Source organism: Electrophorus electricus, chromosome 7, assembly GCF_041902795.1.
Source record: "Electrophorus electricus isolate QZ-2024a chromosome 7, ASM4190279v1, whole genome shotgun sequence".
Taxonomy (NCBI): domain Eukaryota; kingdom Metazoa; phylum Chordata; class Actinopteri; order Gymnotiformes; family Gymnotidae; genus Electrophorus; species Electrophorus electricus.
Genome location: NC_137503.1, coordinates 3,312,102 through 3,327,765, shown reverse-complemented (window position 1 = coordinate 3,327,765; position 15,664 = coordinate 3,312,102). Strand labels below are relative to the sequence as shown.

Below are 15,664 nucleotides of genomic sequence, written 5' to 3'. Positions count from 1 at the left end.
TTCCACATTCAGAACCTGTTTAATTTTAGGTTCTCTTTTAATTGGTAGGTATGAATCGAGGAAACAGTTTACATGATACCTTTTCAAATCAACATGCGGTGATCACGAAAGCACATGGAGCAGAGCCTATAAATGCTAGAAAACAAATCAAAACAAATCAACAAGACTAGAACATGGTGGCTACAACGGCCGTACACTTCAGTTATTCACAGTGACTGGTGTTTCTTTTTGCATTTATACAAAATATTCTCAAACAACACAAGGACGACTTTGTTCTGACACAGAACAGTCACACATCAAAAGGATAGTAATAACCCTGTAAGGAATTTTCCTATTACTGGAATTTTAATTTATTTGCTCATCAATCACAATTCAAATCCTTGAAAGAAAAAAAAACTAAAACCATTGAACAAAACGGATCTCTCTCATCTGTAGATGTACCACGAGCCAGTTTAACACTGGTTAGAAGATTCTAGTACATTTCTGTGAATCCACTCCTCCAAAGAAAAGTCAGGAGTTGGGGAAACTATCTGATGGCCTACAGTGACCAATGGCAAAGCTGTACCTGAGCCCAGTGGAAGAAAACTTATTCTGGAAAATGTCTTTAACGAGTATTGATGAAAGGTCTGCCATGGTGGGTTCTCTCCGTCACACAAAAAACCAATCCCTATCCAAACTGCATTCCCAATTTCATAATTTTGTTTCAGATTAAACGCAGGGAAGACAGTTCCTCTCACTCACGGGTTTAAAAACAGGCACGAACCATTTTCTAAGCATGAAATGTCTGAAAAAAAATCAGACTGAGACTAACTGCGATACAAGCTTTAAGAAAATATCCAGCAGTTGAACAGTGTCTTCAACTGAAAAAGGTTACCTAAAAAAAGAACAGTAGCTTCCTATGAACACATTTACGTCAGCATTCTGTAGAAGTGTGTGCACGCGCGCGCGTTGTAGTGCGGACTTTTATAATGCTCTTCAACGGTGAAAATGCGAGAATGTCTGCCATTCCACGCCGAGAAGAAGGTGGAAAAAGATGACACAAGGAAGAGATTCTCCCATTCTCCCATGTCAAAACGCAGAGAGTCCCGAAGTAGCAGTGACCAAGTGTTTTTTTCTTTTTTTTTTTTTTGAAGATAAATCAACAGGATTAAAACATTTTTCTTATCATTTTTTTTCTTTTAGTAAGGCACTGTTTTCTAATTTTATTTTCTGGGATAGTGCTCATCAATGACTGTCAGGCCTAGAGTGAAGCCTGAGACTTGAGTTTAGACATAGGCCCCCAAAGCTGCATGAAATTCTGTGAGGCACTGGACAAGCTGCTGGAACTTTGGCCTCTCCTCTGGATCCAGGGCCCAGCAACAAGCCATCACGGCAAACCTGAAACAGTGGACAAAGCAAAGCTCTGGTTAGGTGTGCATAAACAGCTATTCATTAGGAAGGACTCCATGTAATCCTTAACCCTGGTTCCAATCTTTTCATCTTGCCAATTGTACACAGACTTTCCCATGTATGACCGATTGCTATCAGCATACAAATGATTGACCACCTATTCTTTCCAAAGTACTAAACAGCGATCCAACGCTGATTAGTTTATCCTGGCCTCGGCTGGGCCGTGTTCCGGCAGCCGCAAATCCGACAATAAATTCTGCCACGCCTGGCACGCTGATGTGGCATACGGTATTATGCGCTTTATGATTCATAGCCAGTCCTAACGACTCGGTGCCAGGTCCGAGGGGCTGCTGCAGGATGCCGATAAGATGCCACATGCACTGCCTTGGGCAATCTTACTCGGGTTCAGCCTGAAATTCTCGTCTGACGGGTTCTGAGTTCGCAAGGGTATGAAGTGGTGGCGTGCTTGCTGGAAGTGAAGTGACCTGGGAACTCCACTTATTGCCCCTTACTACCCTTAACGTGGGCAAATAGATGCCAACCATTTGTAAAGGTTTGATTACCAAGCATTTTCTTAGTTATAAATCTCCCATGGTTTAGCAGTATTACTCGGAACTCATGAAAGGAACATGTGTTCAATATATGTTCAATATATGTAATATGTATTTATACACATACAAGCTCCTTTCTTTTATACGCACACACACAAGCACACACATTTATGATTTAATTAAATTTCAGAGAAGGCCGACACGTACAGCTCGTCTGGGCAGTTGATGGGCTGTGCTATTCTGTAGCCGTCCTTCAGGTAGGCAGCCATCTCGAAGGGGTCGATGTCCACGTAGGGAGTCTGTCCCAGCGTCATCAGCTCCCAGAGAGTCACTCCAAAAGCCCACTGTAACAGACAGTGCACGCCAGGGCCGTGAGGACGGGCCGCCCAGTAGAATGCTCCCGCCGCCCGATTAGACGGAGTATGTGCACAAAACACATGTTTATAGTAAACAAGGGGGCACCTTATGGTAAACAAGGGGGGACCTTATCGTGAGCATCTTCCTTTCAGGTTCAAGGTGTGGCTCATGTTCCCCAGTTACACTACACAGCTGAGATAAGGAATCAAAAGAGACCACTACCTGTAGCGCATCAACCCTCCTTAACCCACAGCTGACAGACGAGGCCCATAGTACTGAGAAACTGGGACAGGCCAGTCAAGAAGTGTTTTGTCTTGAAATATTTACATTTTAAATCAACTCCATTTAAATAATGAGCTCCTCTATGTGAAAGTGTTGGTGCAAGTTTGCATTTTGGGAACAGAGCATTCTAGATCCACAACTAAAGGAAATCTGGATTCGTGCACGTGCACACACACAGATAGACAAAACAGAAGTGGCACTCTTCAGCAGGCCTTACAGTAATCCCATATGCTCTAACGATCAGGGCCTGGAAGTCATCTGAAATGTCACCACACATTCCCTGGATCTATTGTTTCCTAATGAGCAAAGAGCTCTACTTGTCTCTGGCTGGTGCGTTGTGCTATTGTGTGCGTTACCAGAGAGCTGGGTGGTGTCCGCTGTTCACCTACTGTCCAAGGCCCATTTCCCTAGGCATGGCATTTACCGTGAGCAGAACAGGAACAGAGGGTGTTTTATTCCACACTCGCACGCACGTACACAGCTACACACAATGTTTCAATCCCATGTTTCCCCTCACATTTTACAGCGTAACAAGAATGTGATGTAGCAAAGAGGCAAGGCCACTGCTGCACAATACTTAACTTGCACGCACACGTGCGCGTGCACACACAAAAAGGGCCAACACGCACAATTCAAAACAGTCTATTCTTCCGAAGGAGAAAAGGCTTAGGGGAATGAAGAGGCAGTGTATGTCAGTGGGGAACTGGGCCAGGTCTCAACCTGCCCACATGCCCATCTAAGCAGACCGTTATGGCTGCTAACAGCCGTGCCCTCGGGCTTGTGCGCAGGAGTGCGTCCTCCATGACGCTCACCGCTCGGATGCCCAAGCCTGACGAGAGAACGCTCGCTTTGCTGAGAGAGAAGAGTGCAACGCTGAGGGTGCCGTCAGAGGGAGAGGTCTCACCACGTCACTGGCGCTGGAGAAGTCATTGTTGAGCAGGCTCTCCAGGGCCATCCAGCGCACGGGCCTGTTCTCATTGTCCCCCAGGCAGTGGTAGTCCATGGGGAAGAGGTCTCGGGCCAGCGCGTTGTCCGTGATTTTCACCTGCATGCCGTCATCAATGCTGGAGAGGATGCACAGTGACACGATCGGCCACGAGCTGAACACTCCAGACCATGAATGGCTCAGAATGCCTGGTCTCTGCAGTTGTGCATGCATCTGACCAACAGCCTGTGCAAGTACTGCAGAGGTCAGGGGTTCGTTTTTGTTTGTGTGCGTGCGTGTGTGTGAGCACGTGCGCGCATGCACACTTACACACAGTTCCTGGCGGCCAGGTCTTTGTGGATGACCTCTCTCCGGGCTAGGTAGCTCATGCCACACGCGATCTGGATGGCCATGTGTACAAGATCCTGCTGGGATATAGCCTGCAACAGGAGGAGGAAGACCGTGGAGGAAGAGGAAGGAACGCTTAGAACAATGAGGTTTGGCTGATGGGGGTAAAACTTGACCGAGCGTGTTGCCAACTTTCCGATGCATCACTGCTTAGATATCTGGACACCAGGCAGAAAAACAGCATTAGAATTGAGCGAGGAGTGGACGGAGACAGACAGACACACAGATAAAGCCAGGTGCTACAGGGTTAAAGGCGATCTGAATTTAGCCTTCAGTCCGACACGCTTCCCTTCTGTCTGAATTAGGCTGGCGCACAGGATGCCTGCTAAGTGACTAAGAGCGGCTTTACAGCGCACCTCGCCTGGACTAGCTCCCCGTCTCCCGCCCGACCCCGTAAACACCTCCGACAGCTCCGGAGCCGACCACAGAGCCTGCACACGCCTGCACCGACGCTTTGCAACTTACCACGGGACAAGCCAAACTTTCTGAACAGTCCTGACGCACGTTTATGTAAGCTATTGTGAGTCCTGGAGAAAAACCTGCAGGCGCACGCCGCGCACGCCTCACACGCCTCACACACCTCACACACCCACACACACCAGGACCAAAGGCAAATTCAAGGCAATCAGGGGGTGGGGGCCCAGGAAACATCAGAACATTGTAATTACACACTAGGGTAGCCTTAAATGTCACATCTAATCAACAGGCAATCAGGCTTGGGTTGCTCTTTACTTTCTGCAAATGTGATGTTAGCACAGATGCTGTGGTGGCTGAGGAGAGCCGAGTGCCATTTACGCACCGTCCCCAAGCAGAAGACGGCCTGCTTCCAGCGAGGGTCAAGGCGCATTCCAAACCAGACACCGCCAGCAGAGAAACTAAACACAAGCGTCGGCACTGACGGAGGACACCGAATGATTTACATTTCTGCCTGTTCAGACAAACACCTCCAGCACCGCTCGAGAGGAGAGATGAAGGAGAGGAGGGCTTAAAACAAAGGCTGCGAGCAAGCATGGTCTTGCGGCGGGAAAAACTGTTAACTCAGAGTAACACCTGCACGCGTTCACACTTACGACAGCTGACTGATCCGAGTCAACAACGCAGCATCGCGTCTCCGTGGCGCCGCGTCTCTGCCAGCCGGGACAGACCCCCTGGGGGTTAGCCCGCACAAAAGGCCGATTGTGCTCGGTCGACTCGGATAAAGCTCTGCTTCCTTCGTGACGGAACACTTCGCTACTTGCCGTCAAAGCGAGCCACAGCACAATGGAGTCCGTTGTTCTGGGAAATTGCAATTAAATGAAAGGAACGTGAACTCCTCAGGTGTTCTGCTCAGGGGTCGAGAACTGCTTAACGCTGTCGGCGTCCTTTGAAGGAAACAGAATGCCAGCCTTGTTCGGGCCTCATTATTTTCAAACTGCAGCTTTCTGTGTAGCTGTTAAATGGCTCTTTATTGTCTTTGAAGCAGGTTGGGGGTCTTGCCAGGCCATGAGCCCCCCCCTTGTGTGACACCTAAATGTGGCTGAGCAGGCAGGTGCGTGAGGGGGACGGGGGCTCTCACCTGAGGGTTGTTGGCCTCGGCCAGCTTGCATTGCCGTAGGAAGAGCTTCAGGTTGCCCCAGTTCATGTAGGGCAGCAGTACCATGGGTTTCTCGCCGTCCTCGGTGCACACATGACTGATAGGCAACAGGTTCCTGAGGGGCGCATGAGAGGAAGATGGGAAGGCACGTTAAAAAGCTGTTAAGCCGCCTTCGTGGGGAGACAACGGGACGGCCCCTTCCCATTACTCGGAATACAGTGGAAAAATGCCATTATGCAGAAAACAAACAAAAAAAAACCCTCTTCAATTAAAAGGTTAGAGTGTTGACCATTAATGCTAGGAAAATTTTTTTAAATACTATTTAGTGTACTGTACCTTAAACAAATTGGGAAGATCAAGCTACTAGCACACAGCTGTGACCCAGGAATGCAAAGTTCCCTGGAGAAGCCTGCATCTTTCAGTCCCGCGCATATCAGATGGATATGTTGTTTATAAATAATTTCGCAATTTATAGATGAGCAAGCATCCCCTGAAGTCAAGCTCTGTATCTGAATGAACCAATGTGATGAATGAAGTACCAGGACACTGTGTTCCAGTGAGACACTGGCAGCTACGTTTAAATCAACAGATCTTAAATGGTTTTGAGATGATAGAATGACTATTTACTAATTGCTTCATCACTGCTAAAACTTGAGGCCACTGGACCATTAGAACAGGTGTGGGGGTTTTTTGAGTCAAGCTTGGCAGCAAGGCTACATTTCTTAGCTTTGTTCCCAAATAAAATGATCTAGGTTTCATCTTTATTTAGCTACGGGACGTTTTGGCAGATCCAGTTTGTAATGTGTTCCAGGCATTGACAATGACTTGATGGGACTACAGTCGTTTGATGAGACAGCCAGATACATCTGAGCCTAATCTAAAAAGCTAATATCAAATATTAAATATTCCTTGATCTAAGAGGATTTATGATTTCATCCAAGTCTTTTATCCAAGAGTCCTTTATGATTTTATGATCTGTGGTGTCATGAATGTACCTGAGATCCAGTAGTAGCACAACAGAATCTATTTAAATGAACGTGATTAGGAATCTTTATAAGTGTGATCTGAGTGATGTGGTTCGGCCAGATTCCAGACAGAAAGTTATAAGAATAGCTATTTGAGGAACCGGGGAACTCTCTCAATTATTGTTCCAATGTAGGTTTGAAATGGGCCTGTGATTATTTACCAGTTGCAACTCCAAATTTTCTGGGGTTCCATGACTGCAGCTTTTAATAAACTTGGAAGATAATAGAAAGACATTTATTATCTGTAGTATATCAGTTGCTATAGACTTGGTTGGGAAAGGTTTCAAGATTGCAGGTGAATGTTTTGCTGAATTGTTTTAAGTAAATGACCATAATAATTAAAGATTTTTATTTCCTTCCTCACATATACTAATAAATCCTCTAATTGTTCCTGTCCTGACACAATACACATAATTAAAATACAATTGACTTTTAACCGAAGCACTTTCTAACGTAACGGCATGACGCGCTCAGCCCTTCTGGGAAACAGCCCCCGAGTGCTGCGTCAGAGAGAAGTTGAGAAACTGCTTTTTAAGAGGAAACGCAGCAGAAGGAGGAAAAGAAAGAAGCAGAAACAGAAAAAGTGCAGTAAAGGAAGTGGTCATGGTCACGGCTGCAGGTGAACTGCCGCCCCCCAGTTGTCATGACATTTCCCCGCCGCGCCACCGAGCCGCAGCCTCCCATCAGGATCACGGAACATGCCGCCGTCAGCGGAATTCATTCACAGAGCCCAGGAGTCATTTGTGTAGAGGATGGCCTCGAATTGCGGATGAGTACGTTAAGGGAATGGCCTCGAATTGCGGATGAGCGCGTTAAGGGAATCAGAGTGTCCCTTTCCATTCATCTCTCACATCCTCTAACTATCAAGTACCAGTCGACCCAGACCGAGCACAGCTAACATTGAACGCACCCGTCAAAGCGATGCACACAAGACCGGGAAAATGATGCACGTGGCCTGGGGACCTGCGATACAAGGGCGAGACAGTACTAAAACGAAGATGTCATGATTCAAACTGACGACCAAACGGCACAGAGGCCTCACTCCTATTCTATGCAGTCACGGATCAGTTCAGATTTGCCAATCGCAACGTCTCAGGTTCTGCCTGTGACGTGGGTGCGTCCGTCCTCGCGAAAAAAACAAAACAAAAAACAAAAAACACACATTTGAGAGATTACTGGTGATATTAAAACCGGATTTGAGTCATTTTGTCCTGGCAGTGTGAACGCAGCCTAAATGATGAAGAGAACGCGGCTTTGACTCACCTGTGATGAAGGCCTCGGAGCTTACAGCTTTCTGTCAGCATCATCGTCACCTGCACCTCCGATGCATGCTCTGCCCAATCACATGCAAAAGACAGCGCAGGGAGGAGGGTCTTAGTAGTGCAAACCATTACTCAGTTTGGAACCAAGAGATGAGAAGGAAGGGTGGGTTTGTGCAAGACACGTTTGGACAATCTGTCAAAATCCCCTCTTACGACTGTAACTGTGGGGCAAGTGTTTTCGAAGGTATTGCTAAAAAGCGGGGGGATAATACATCAGAACAAGGCGTGATAGTGTATCAAACCTTGGAGAACGTGACACTGTGACGTCACACAATCTGTGCACTGCAGACATGGGCACAGCTAGCAGCCCTACCCTGCCACTGGCCTCTCCTCGGTCAGCCACAGGGCCCCCCCCAGAGCTAGCCGTGGGAACGCGCTCGAGCGGAGTTCACCGGGGTCTGCTTTTAACTCAGGCTGTAGCCTTTGGCAGCTGCTTGGGTCTTATGGGTAGCCTGCTTTGTTTCCTGCCTCTTGAGTATGTGAGTATGGCCAGGTGGGGAAGCTGAAGGGTTCGCAGCAATTAAGGTTGGTACAGGCGCCATGTTCAGACGGGGGGTGGGGGGTAGCCCACTACAGCAGTCCAGACTCACGGCAGTGTAAGCTAACTATCTGTACAAATGAACGGATACATGAGAAGCAAATGGGAAATGGTAGGTTACTCCCGTTTGTCAGATATAGCGATGATCATGAACATTCAGGCTCGTGGGAGTTGGCCTGGAATAAGAGTTTTTGTCATTACTGTTGAGCAGCTAAAGTCTCACCGTGTTGTTTAGTCTGAATGCATTTGCAACATCTCAGAAGGGATATGCCCTGCTGACATGTTCCAGATAAGTGTGCTCTCTCAAGTACTGACTGGCAGTGGAAACATTCAGTGAGTGATATGGGAATGTAAAGTGGAATTCTACGAAATCACCCTAGTAAAGCCATGTGGGAAGAAAAGTATTTTGTAGATGGTTTAACAGTTTTATGCACAAAGTTCAATGAACTATCCTTTTACCTAATATTTTGCTGGCAAATTAAATGTGTACTTGCCCTATTTGACCAAAAAGCCATTGAACTCTTTCAGGAGTGAAGACTAAACTAAATAACGTGGCTAACCCCAGTGGAGAGATAGCAGCCTGTCCGCTCTGCTACAGGGGACTGAGGAACACACAAATGTACATCTGCTGAAGGCGGAGAAGCGTAAAGCGGACGTGTAGAATATCACGGCACAAAACACAGCGACGGTGCGCCTCCCAGACAGCTGTGAGGAGCTCTCTATAATAAGATACAGGAACTAGAGGGCCACAAGGTGGCTGTACCTTTAACAGTTTTCACAAACACTTGTTTCTCTTTGTTCGGGTCCTTGTCATCCAGCAGGACACCATGGAATATTCGTCCGAATGTCCCTAGGGACACAAACAGTGGTTCGGTTTAGACACAGTGTTAGTGAAACTATATACCACGGACAGGAATGACACTACGCACGCATACACACCTCACAAAGACACGTTCTACTGCTCTGTAGTCCCTCACAATCGTGCACACACACAATCAATCCATCTTTTGCTGGGTGAGAATCTGCCCGACAGCAAGTCCAAACAGAGATGTTCAGGCTGGCCTAAGTGCTGTATATGAAGCAGAACAGTGCTGCCAGACAGATTCAAGGAGGGGATGAACGCGGCCTGCCTTGACTCTGCCTCGTCCCCTGCCTCCACTCCAGTCCTAAGCTCCTGAATCTTCCACCCAGCTTTATGGGTTGTGGGGCCAGTTTTGGGGCCTGCACCATAGGCCAGGCCTCTCCCGAGGGACGCTCAAGTTTCCCCCACCCCCCGCTTGGGTTGTTTGTTGTATACTTTTCCTTTACTCTGCCGTACCCCCCTCCGAGCTCATTTGGGTCCGCAATGTCCCCGTCTCACCTTCTTTACAAATGCATTCATAAACACGTCAAGATGTTGGGGAAACAGATAAAAGATAAAGACTAGGAAAAATAAATAAATCTCTAGGAGTGCACATAGTGACTGTGAAATAATGCTGGCAGAAGAAGACCGCTATAAATTAGCTGTGTAATTTGTGCCGCGGGCTTAAAAAAAAAAAAAAAAAGACTGCTCTCCAGCTTGGTAATGAACCATCATGGCAATATTTGATTACAGAACTATTACAGAGTGATTATGGAGTAGGTGGCCCTTACCGCCATATCTCTGCTCTTGCCCCGAGCATCCAACGAAAACGTTTTCCTCTGAAGTACAGTCAGCAGTTTTTAATTAACAACAGGCCCGGTTTTGAACAGATGAAAAGCGTCTTGTGGCTAAGCCAGGACCCCCGCTACTTGTGCAGGACTGTGGCGCGGTGAGACAGGTGGGAGATTTGGGGGAATCGTAGAGGTGCGTTTAATGTGAGGATTGATCCTCATTCCCCAGTGGACAGGTTTCTAGCTGCATGTGTGTCCGACTGTGGGGACATGTCCCTTGAATTCATAAAAGTGAGCATGAACATGAGGGCTGTATTCACTCAGAGGACGGGGCAGCTCTGTGCTCCGATTACGTCCATAAACACTGAGGGGACGGGGCAGCTCTGTGCTCTGACACTGTGCTCTCACACCAACTCTGTTGGTACTGAATGTGCCAGATGTTTACACAAAAAAGCAATTATAATAAGAGGAATAAAATTTCTCAGTGCTTCTGAGAAAAAAAGGGGTATTGTAGTGTTGAACAAGGACCAGTACTGTGTAGACGTCTTTCATAGAGTGTACATGCGCAAACTCTGAACGTGTGTGTGTGTGTGTTCTGAAAGAGGACAAACCTTCGTGCAGGACGTCACTGAGCGTTACTCTCTCTCTGGAGATGGCGATGTCTTTCACTTTTGCTTTGGCTTCGAGCAGGGTGACACTCCTCAAATCATTCTTCTCTATCCGCAGTGAGGGATAGCCTAACACACACACACACACACACACACACACACACACACACACACACACACACACACACACACACAATCAGCTTTGAATCCAAGTGATTACAATTAAAAACCCCAAAACAAACCCTAAACAACAGAAGAAAAAAAAAAAGAAAAGCAGAACGGGGCTGGTGAACACGAGCACCAGAACACTGCTCTCCTGCCATGTGAGTGTAGCTGATTATATCAGTAGGTTCACTGCGAGTTCATTGAATTAAGTTTTTAGTAATGACCTGATGACAGATTGTACGCTGCTCTATTGTAATTCCACATGCACAGGACCTTCCCAAGCACAACAGTGCAATATCAAGTGAACAAAAACCAACATGCTTCTCGATTGCAAAATGCAATCTGTCAAAACTTTCCTCATCTCCCCTTCTCTTTAAGAACAGTTTATCTTTTGACCTCAATGGATTGTTTGTACTACAACATTTGAAAGATGTCATAGTACAGGCAAAGGACAACGGAGTATCTAGTTTCACTTGTTATTTGTACAAAGCAGTTTTTTGGCTGCACACTGCAACGGCACATTCCTGGCTGTATAAACATGCCACCTGACAAGACGACCCAGCGGCTCCCCGAAGACGCGCGCAAGTGACCGAGGAGCAGCAGAGTTCTCCCTTAAAACACATGCCTGTCGCACTGCCTGAATGCAAGCCCTGCACAGCAGTGCAGAGGACAGAGCTGCAGGGCACAGCAGCTTGACAAAGCCTCCGGCACTCCAGACGGAGCGCACGCAGACAAAAGGTGCCCTCCAGGCTCCACAGGGAAAATAAAACAAACTATTCATCTGTCGGAAGGACAGGGATTTCCACTGATCACCCACGCCACCTGGTGTGCTAGGTGCCACGCCTGTATACTACCCCTCGTATGCCAGTCATAATGCACAGAAGGGACTGGGAGAGACTGTGCCGTAGCGTGGACAGGCTCAATAACTGCGCATTATTGCAGACGCCACTGGGGTCAGAATGATTCATTATTAGCAATTAATGGTGATCAGCTCACAACATATCGCTCTACCCCACAAACCACCAGAACCAGGGCATTGCACAGGAATATGGGCGAATGATCCACAAACGGGAAATGTCAAAAGGTTCCTTGGATAACGGTGCTCATTTGGTAAATGGCAAAGGAATGTGATGGCATGGAAAAATGTACCACACAGAACCCACTTATTGGCATCTTTCACGATGACTTATTTGCTGTGCTTCCATTCATACACAATTAACTGTGCACGCTTTCATTACCAAGACATCCTTGCAGTTTCAGGTAATGAAAAAGCACTTTGCAGAATGCAGCTTTTAAAATACCATGTCACACTAGACTGCCAGTGACTGTGAAGCACCAGGGCGCCCCCAAGTGGGGAAACATGTTCACAGCTGGTCGTGATGGTCAAAAGCACACTTTTTAGAAATAAAGCACTTTTGTTTGCACAGCTGATGAAGGACCTTCATCCAAACTGTCTGGAAGCCTTGTGTCCTACGCTGCAGCTCTGAACACCTTTGCATCTCAAACAGTACACTACACTGACTCCCTGGAGTGTTCTTCATACACACCTACAACACACTGTGTGGATCTGATCTGAAGTTCCAAGTCAACAGAATCTTACCCTTTGCTCATCACCACTAACCACAGCAGCAACTTGCAGCATTATGTGGCACGCGATATTACATCCATCTCTGGTAAAGTGTTTAACCACTGAATATGCAGGTCCTTAGTTCTAAGGCTCAAAGGCTTCTAAGGAAAATGACCTGACAAACAACATGTATCGCTCAAGACATTTTCTGTACAGGTTTGAGGAAACAAATGATTACAGATATGCACTTTTTTTAATACATGCTAAAAAGAGAGTGCACGCACACACACTTTAATACAAGAAGGTATTTAGAATTATTTATTCACTTGTCAGTGATTTTGCTTCCTGTTTATTGTGTATTTTTGCATGAGGAATTTCTCCATCGCCCAATGTTTGGTCCAGTACTCTCACGTCATTATGTGTAGCATAGAAAAGCAGTAACAAGGAGAGTGGAGCCCCCGAGGGACGTTCCTGAGGCCAAATATAGCCGCCGCTCAGACGTTATACGTTTCAGAAGTGCATTTGCACACATCTGTGTACAAGTGTAATAGTTAATAACAGCCTTATTTAGAAATGAGTAATACATAATGATAATATAAAATGTACACACTTAAAAACCATAAATTACAGAAAAATTTGAAAACAGATTTGAATTCATCATAAAATGTAGCCTAAAGGTTCAGCTAACGTAGTTTGGGTTTGGGAGGGGAAAAAAATAAATAAATTAAAAAATTGATAATTTATAATTAGAAACAGGACTTTTTCTATTTTTAATCTGCAGCTTCCCATAACATATAAGACACATTATTAGAAATATGTTGTGAATGCAAGGTTAGTCTAGAGTGCACTGTGTGTAAGCCATCATCTAGCCCTATTAGCTGAGCATCGCGAGATCCGTTATTGCTATATCAACATTCTCAGACAAGCATGGACATCGGCCTCGCTCGTCCACACCAGTGCGAACATCCATCCATGCCGTCACCGTGCCAACACTGTGAAGATTATGGGGACAACAGAGTCTACTCAGCAGCAGTGCTCAGGGTGGATGGGGGCTGGCTATTTGTGCATCATCAGACATGGGCTACAGTCTGTAATTAAACTTTTAAACTACACCCATAAGATTGTGTGCACCTAATACAGTGGGTCACAATAAAAATAAAAAACAAACAAACCAAGAAACCCAGACATTAGCAGTAATGGAGCATGAACAAAACTATTCTGGTAAATGCAGCATAAGGACATGCACTAGGAAGTGCAGTGTCACTGGAGCTTCTCACCGCCGAGTTAGTTTCTACCGTCATGTGAGCTAATTACCAGGTCGCCCAGCAACAAGGCGGCAACAGAGGTGCAAGGCTGGTCATGAACACGTCTCCTGTCCTCCGAGAACTCAGAACACACACACACACATGCGGCCACGACGAGTTCATGCTTTCCTGACTGCCGACATGCTACAAAACTTGTGGTGAAGAATAACTGGTGACGCCGACGACAAGAGCGCTGTTGGTGGTGATGGTGGCGATTAGGCTGGCTGGGTTAGAAGAACAGGGGTGAGGGGGGGTTAGCACGAGGTGTTTGGAGACAAGACAGCGCGGTCGTTCTCGCTCTCTCGCGCCTGGACGAAGCAGAGAGGGACTTACTTTTGCTTTCGTGGGTGGGGGCGCCGGAGAGCTGCAACATGGTGGCAGAGCCAGCGTGAACGTCTGATGGGAGGGATGGCGGGAGAGAAAGAGGGAGAGAAAGAGGGAGAGAAAGAGGGAGAGAAAGAAAGAGAGGTGGATGAAGGATGCATAATTATGGCAGATGGTTGTGTGTGTATGCTAATAACAGAGTAAAAGCCTTTACAAGGGGGCCAGGAGAAGGTGCACGCCAATGTAGCAGTTAGCAGCTCCTGCACTAAATATGTATGACCACTAGAAGGCAGCAAACTGATTTTTAAAAAAATGACAAAGACGCATGTTGCAATGACCACGGTTCACAACTCCACTAAACCAATGTCAGACAGCTCCAGCAGTATCGCTAGCTGAAGACAAACCCACAATAGCTGGAAAAGAAGGACAACCTTTTGGTTTCACACCTCCAAGACTCAGAGCAGTACTTCACACACACAGCACAGAAGGAACCACAGAGCATATCCACTGGGTTTTTTGGTGTTTTGTTTTGCAAGTCTTAATGTTAGCCCAATCAAGCCAATTTGAGGGAACGGAGATGCATAACTGCTAAGAAAACATCTTGCCTCTCCCCACGGAGCTAAAAATAACACTTCCTGTTGGTTCTGTCTGAATCGGGTGAGCGGGAGATGTCAGATGCACGTGAGTGAGCCTCTCTCATCCTTTACCCCTTCACACACTGACAGGCTTACTCGCTTACTAGAAAAAGCAACTCATTAAAAAAAGGGCCAGTGGACAACAGGTAGGGAGGAATATGGGCTAGTGCCCAAAGAACAAGGCGATGCTTTTAAAATCTGTGGAGAGTTTGGCGGGACACAGTGTACTCCGTTTCATCCACACATAGCATTATCCAACCTTCCCAACTGATAATCAGACAGACAACACAGGCATTCATCCACCCAGCTAAGGACGCTGATGCAATAGAAGCTACCGGCACAAATGTTCTTTTTTTATTGCTGTTAACTTGTTTTTATAGTATTATTAGTATTATTATTATTAACTTCACCGTATACAAAAGATTTACCTCATTTGATCACCTGATCATTCAGTACCATTTGCCCCATTATGTGGAGGAATGTGTGCTTCGTGCAGGCAGAGAAGAAACCCTAGCAGGGGGTTGGACAACTTCTTATCAGATCTGTAGGGCAGTCAGTACTAGGAGGACTGTGTGTCGCTGCGGATCTTACTGGTGATGGGCGTGGCGTTGTTGGGGGTGTCCGCTCTCAGGTACTGCGTGGTCTGAGTGGAGGGCTGGGATAGGCCCTGGGAGCTGCCACTCTCACTCGCGCTGCAACACAGGAGGAGAGGAGGAGGCAGGAGTGAGGCGCTCGTCTGCTTGTTCATTGGGCGAAAAACACCCTAAAAACACCCCCCTGCAGTTTACCGGACTGTGATTCTTTACCAGAACACGTTGCTTATAGAATTTCCGTCTGATAACACCATTTTTTCTTCAGAAGACATTTCTTCAGGCCCTCAGATTCTTGGAGCGCTGGCAGCACAATTCCGCTCAGCTCCAACCCCTCACCCTTCAGAAAGCTAAAATGGTATCTAATCGTCCAATTAAAGCCATTGGCCATAAGCTGCAGCTGTTGAGCGCCGAGGCCCCCAAGGAGAGAACGTCCACTGAACCTAATCCCACACAAAAAGCACTTACC

At 46.7% G+C, this 15,664-nt stretch overlaps 1 protein-coding gene across 9 annotated transcripts in view; it reads right to left on the bottom strand.

The window, feature by feature from the left end:
• Positions 1 to 15,664, bottom strand: part of ryk (receptor like tyrosine kinase) — a 35,582-nt gene continuing 19,918 nt past the window's right edge. For 7 of the 9 annotated variants that reach the window (XM_027007748.3, XM_027007749.3, XM_081717407.1 and 4 more), the window contains 10 exons: positions 15,197 to 15,297; positions 13,980 to 14,042; positions 10,614 to 10,739; positions 9,134 to 9,220; positions 7,774 to 7,843; positions 5,468 to 5,600; positions 3,835 to 3,944; positions 3,484 to 3,643; positions 2,148 to 2,284; positions 1 to 1,377 (listed from right to left, as the gene is read on the bottom strand). In XM_027007748.3, the coding sequence (XP_026863549.2) occupies positions 1,266 to 1,377; positions 2,148 to 2,284; positions 3,484 to 3,643; positions 3,835 to 3,944; positions 5,468 to 5,600; positions 7,774 to 7,843; positions 9,134 to 9,220; positions 10,614 to 10,739; positions 13,980 to 14,042; positions 15,197 to 15,297 (1,099 nt within the window). In that variant the 3' untranslated portion in view covers positions 1 to 1,265. The remainder of the gene's footprint in view (positions 1,378 to 2,147; positions 2,285 to 3,483; positions 3,644 to 3,834; positions 3,945 to 5,467; positions 5,601 to 7,773; positions 7,844 to 9,133; positions 9,221 to 10,613; positions 10,740 to 13,979; positions 14,043 to 15,196; positions 15,298 to 15,664) is intronic. The other 2 variants (XM_027007750.3, XM_081717410.1) reach the window with 2 other exon arrangements.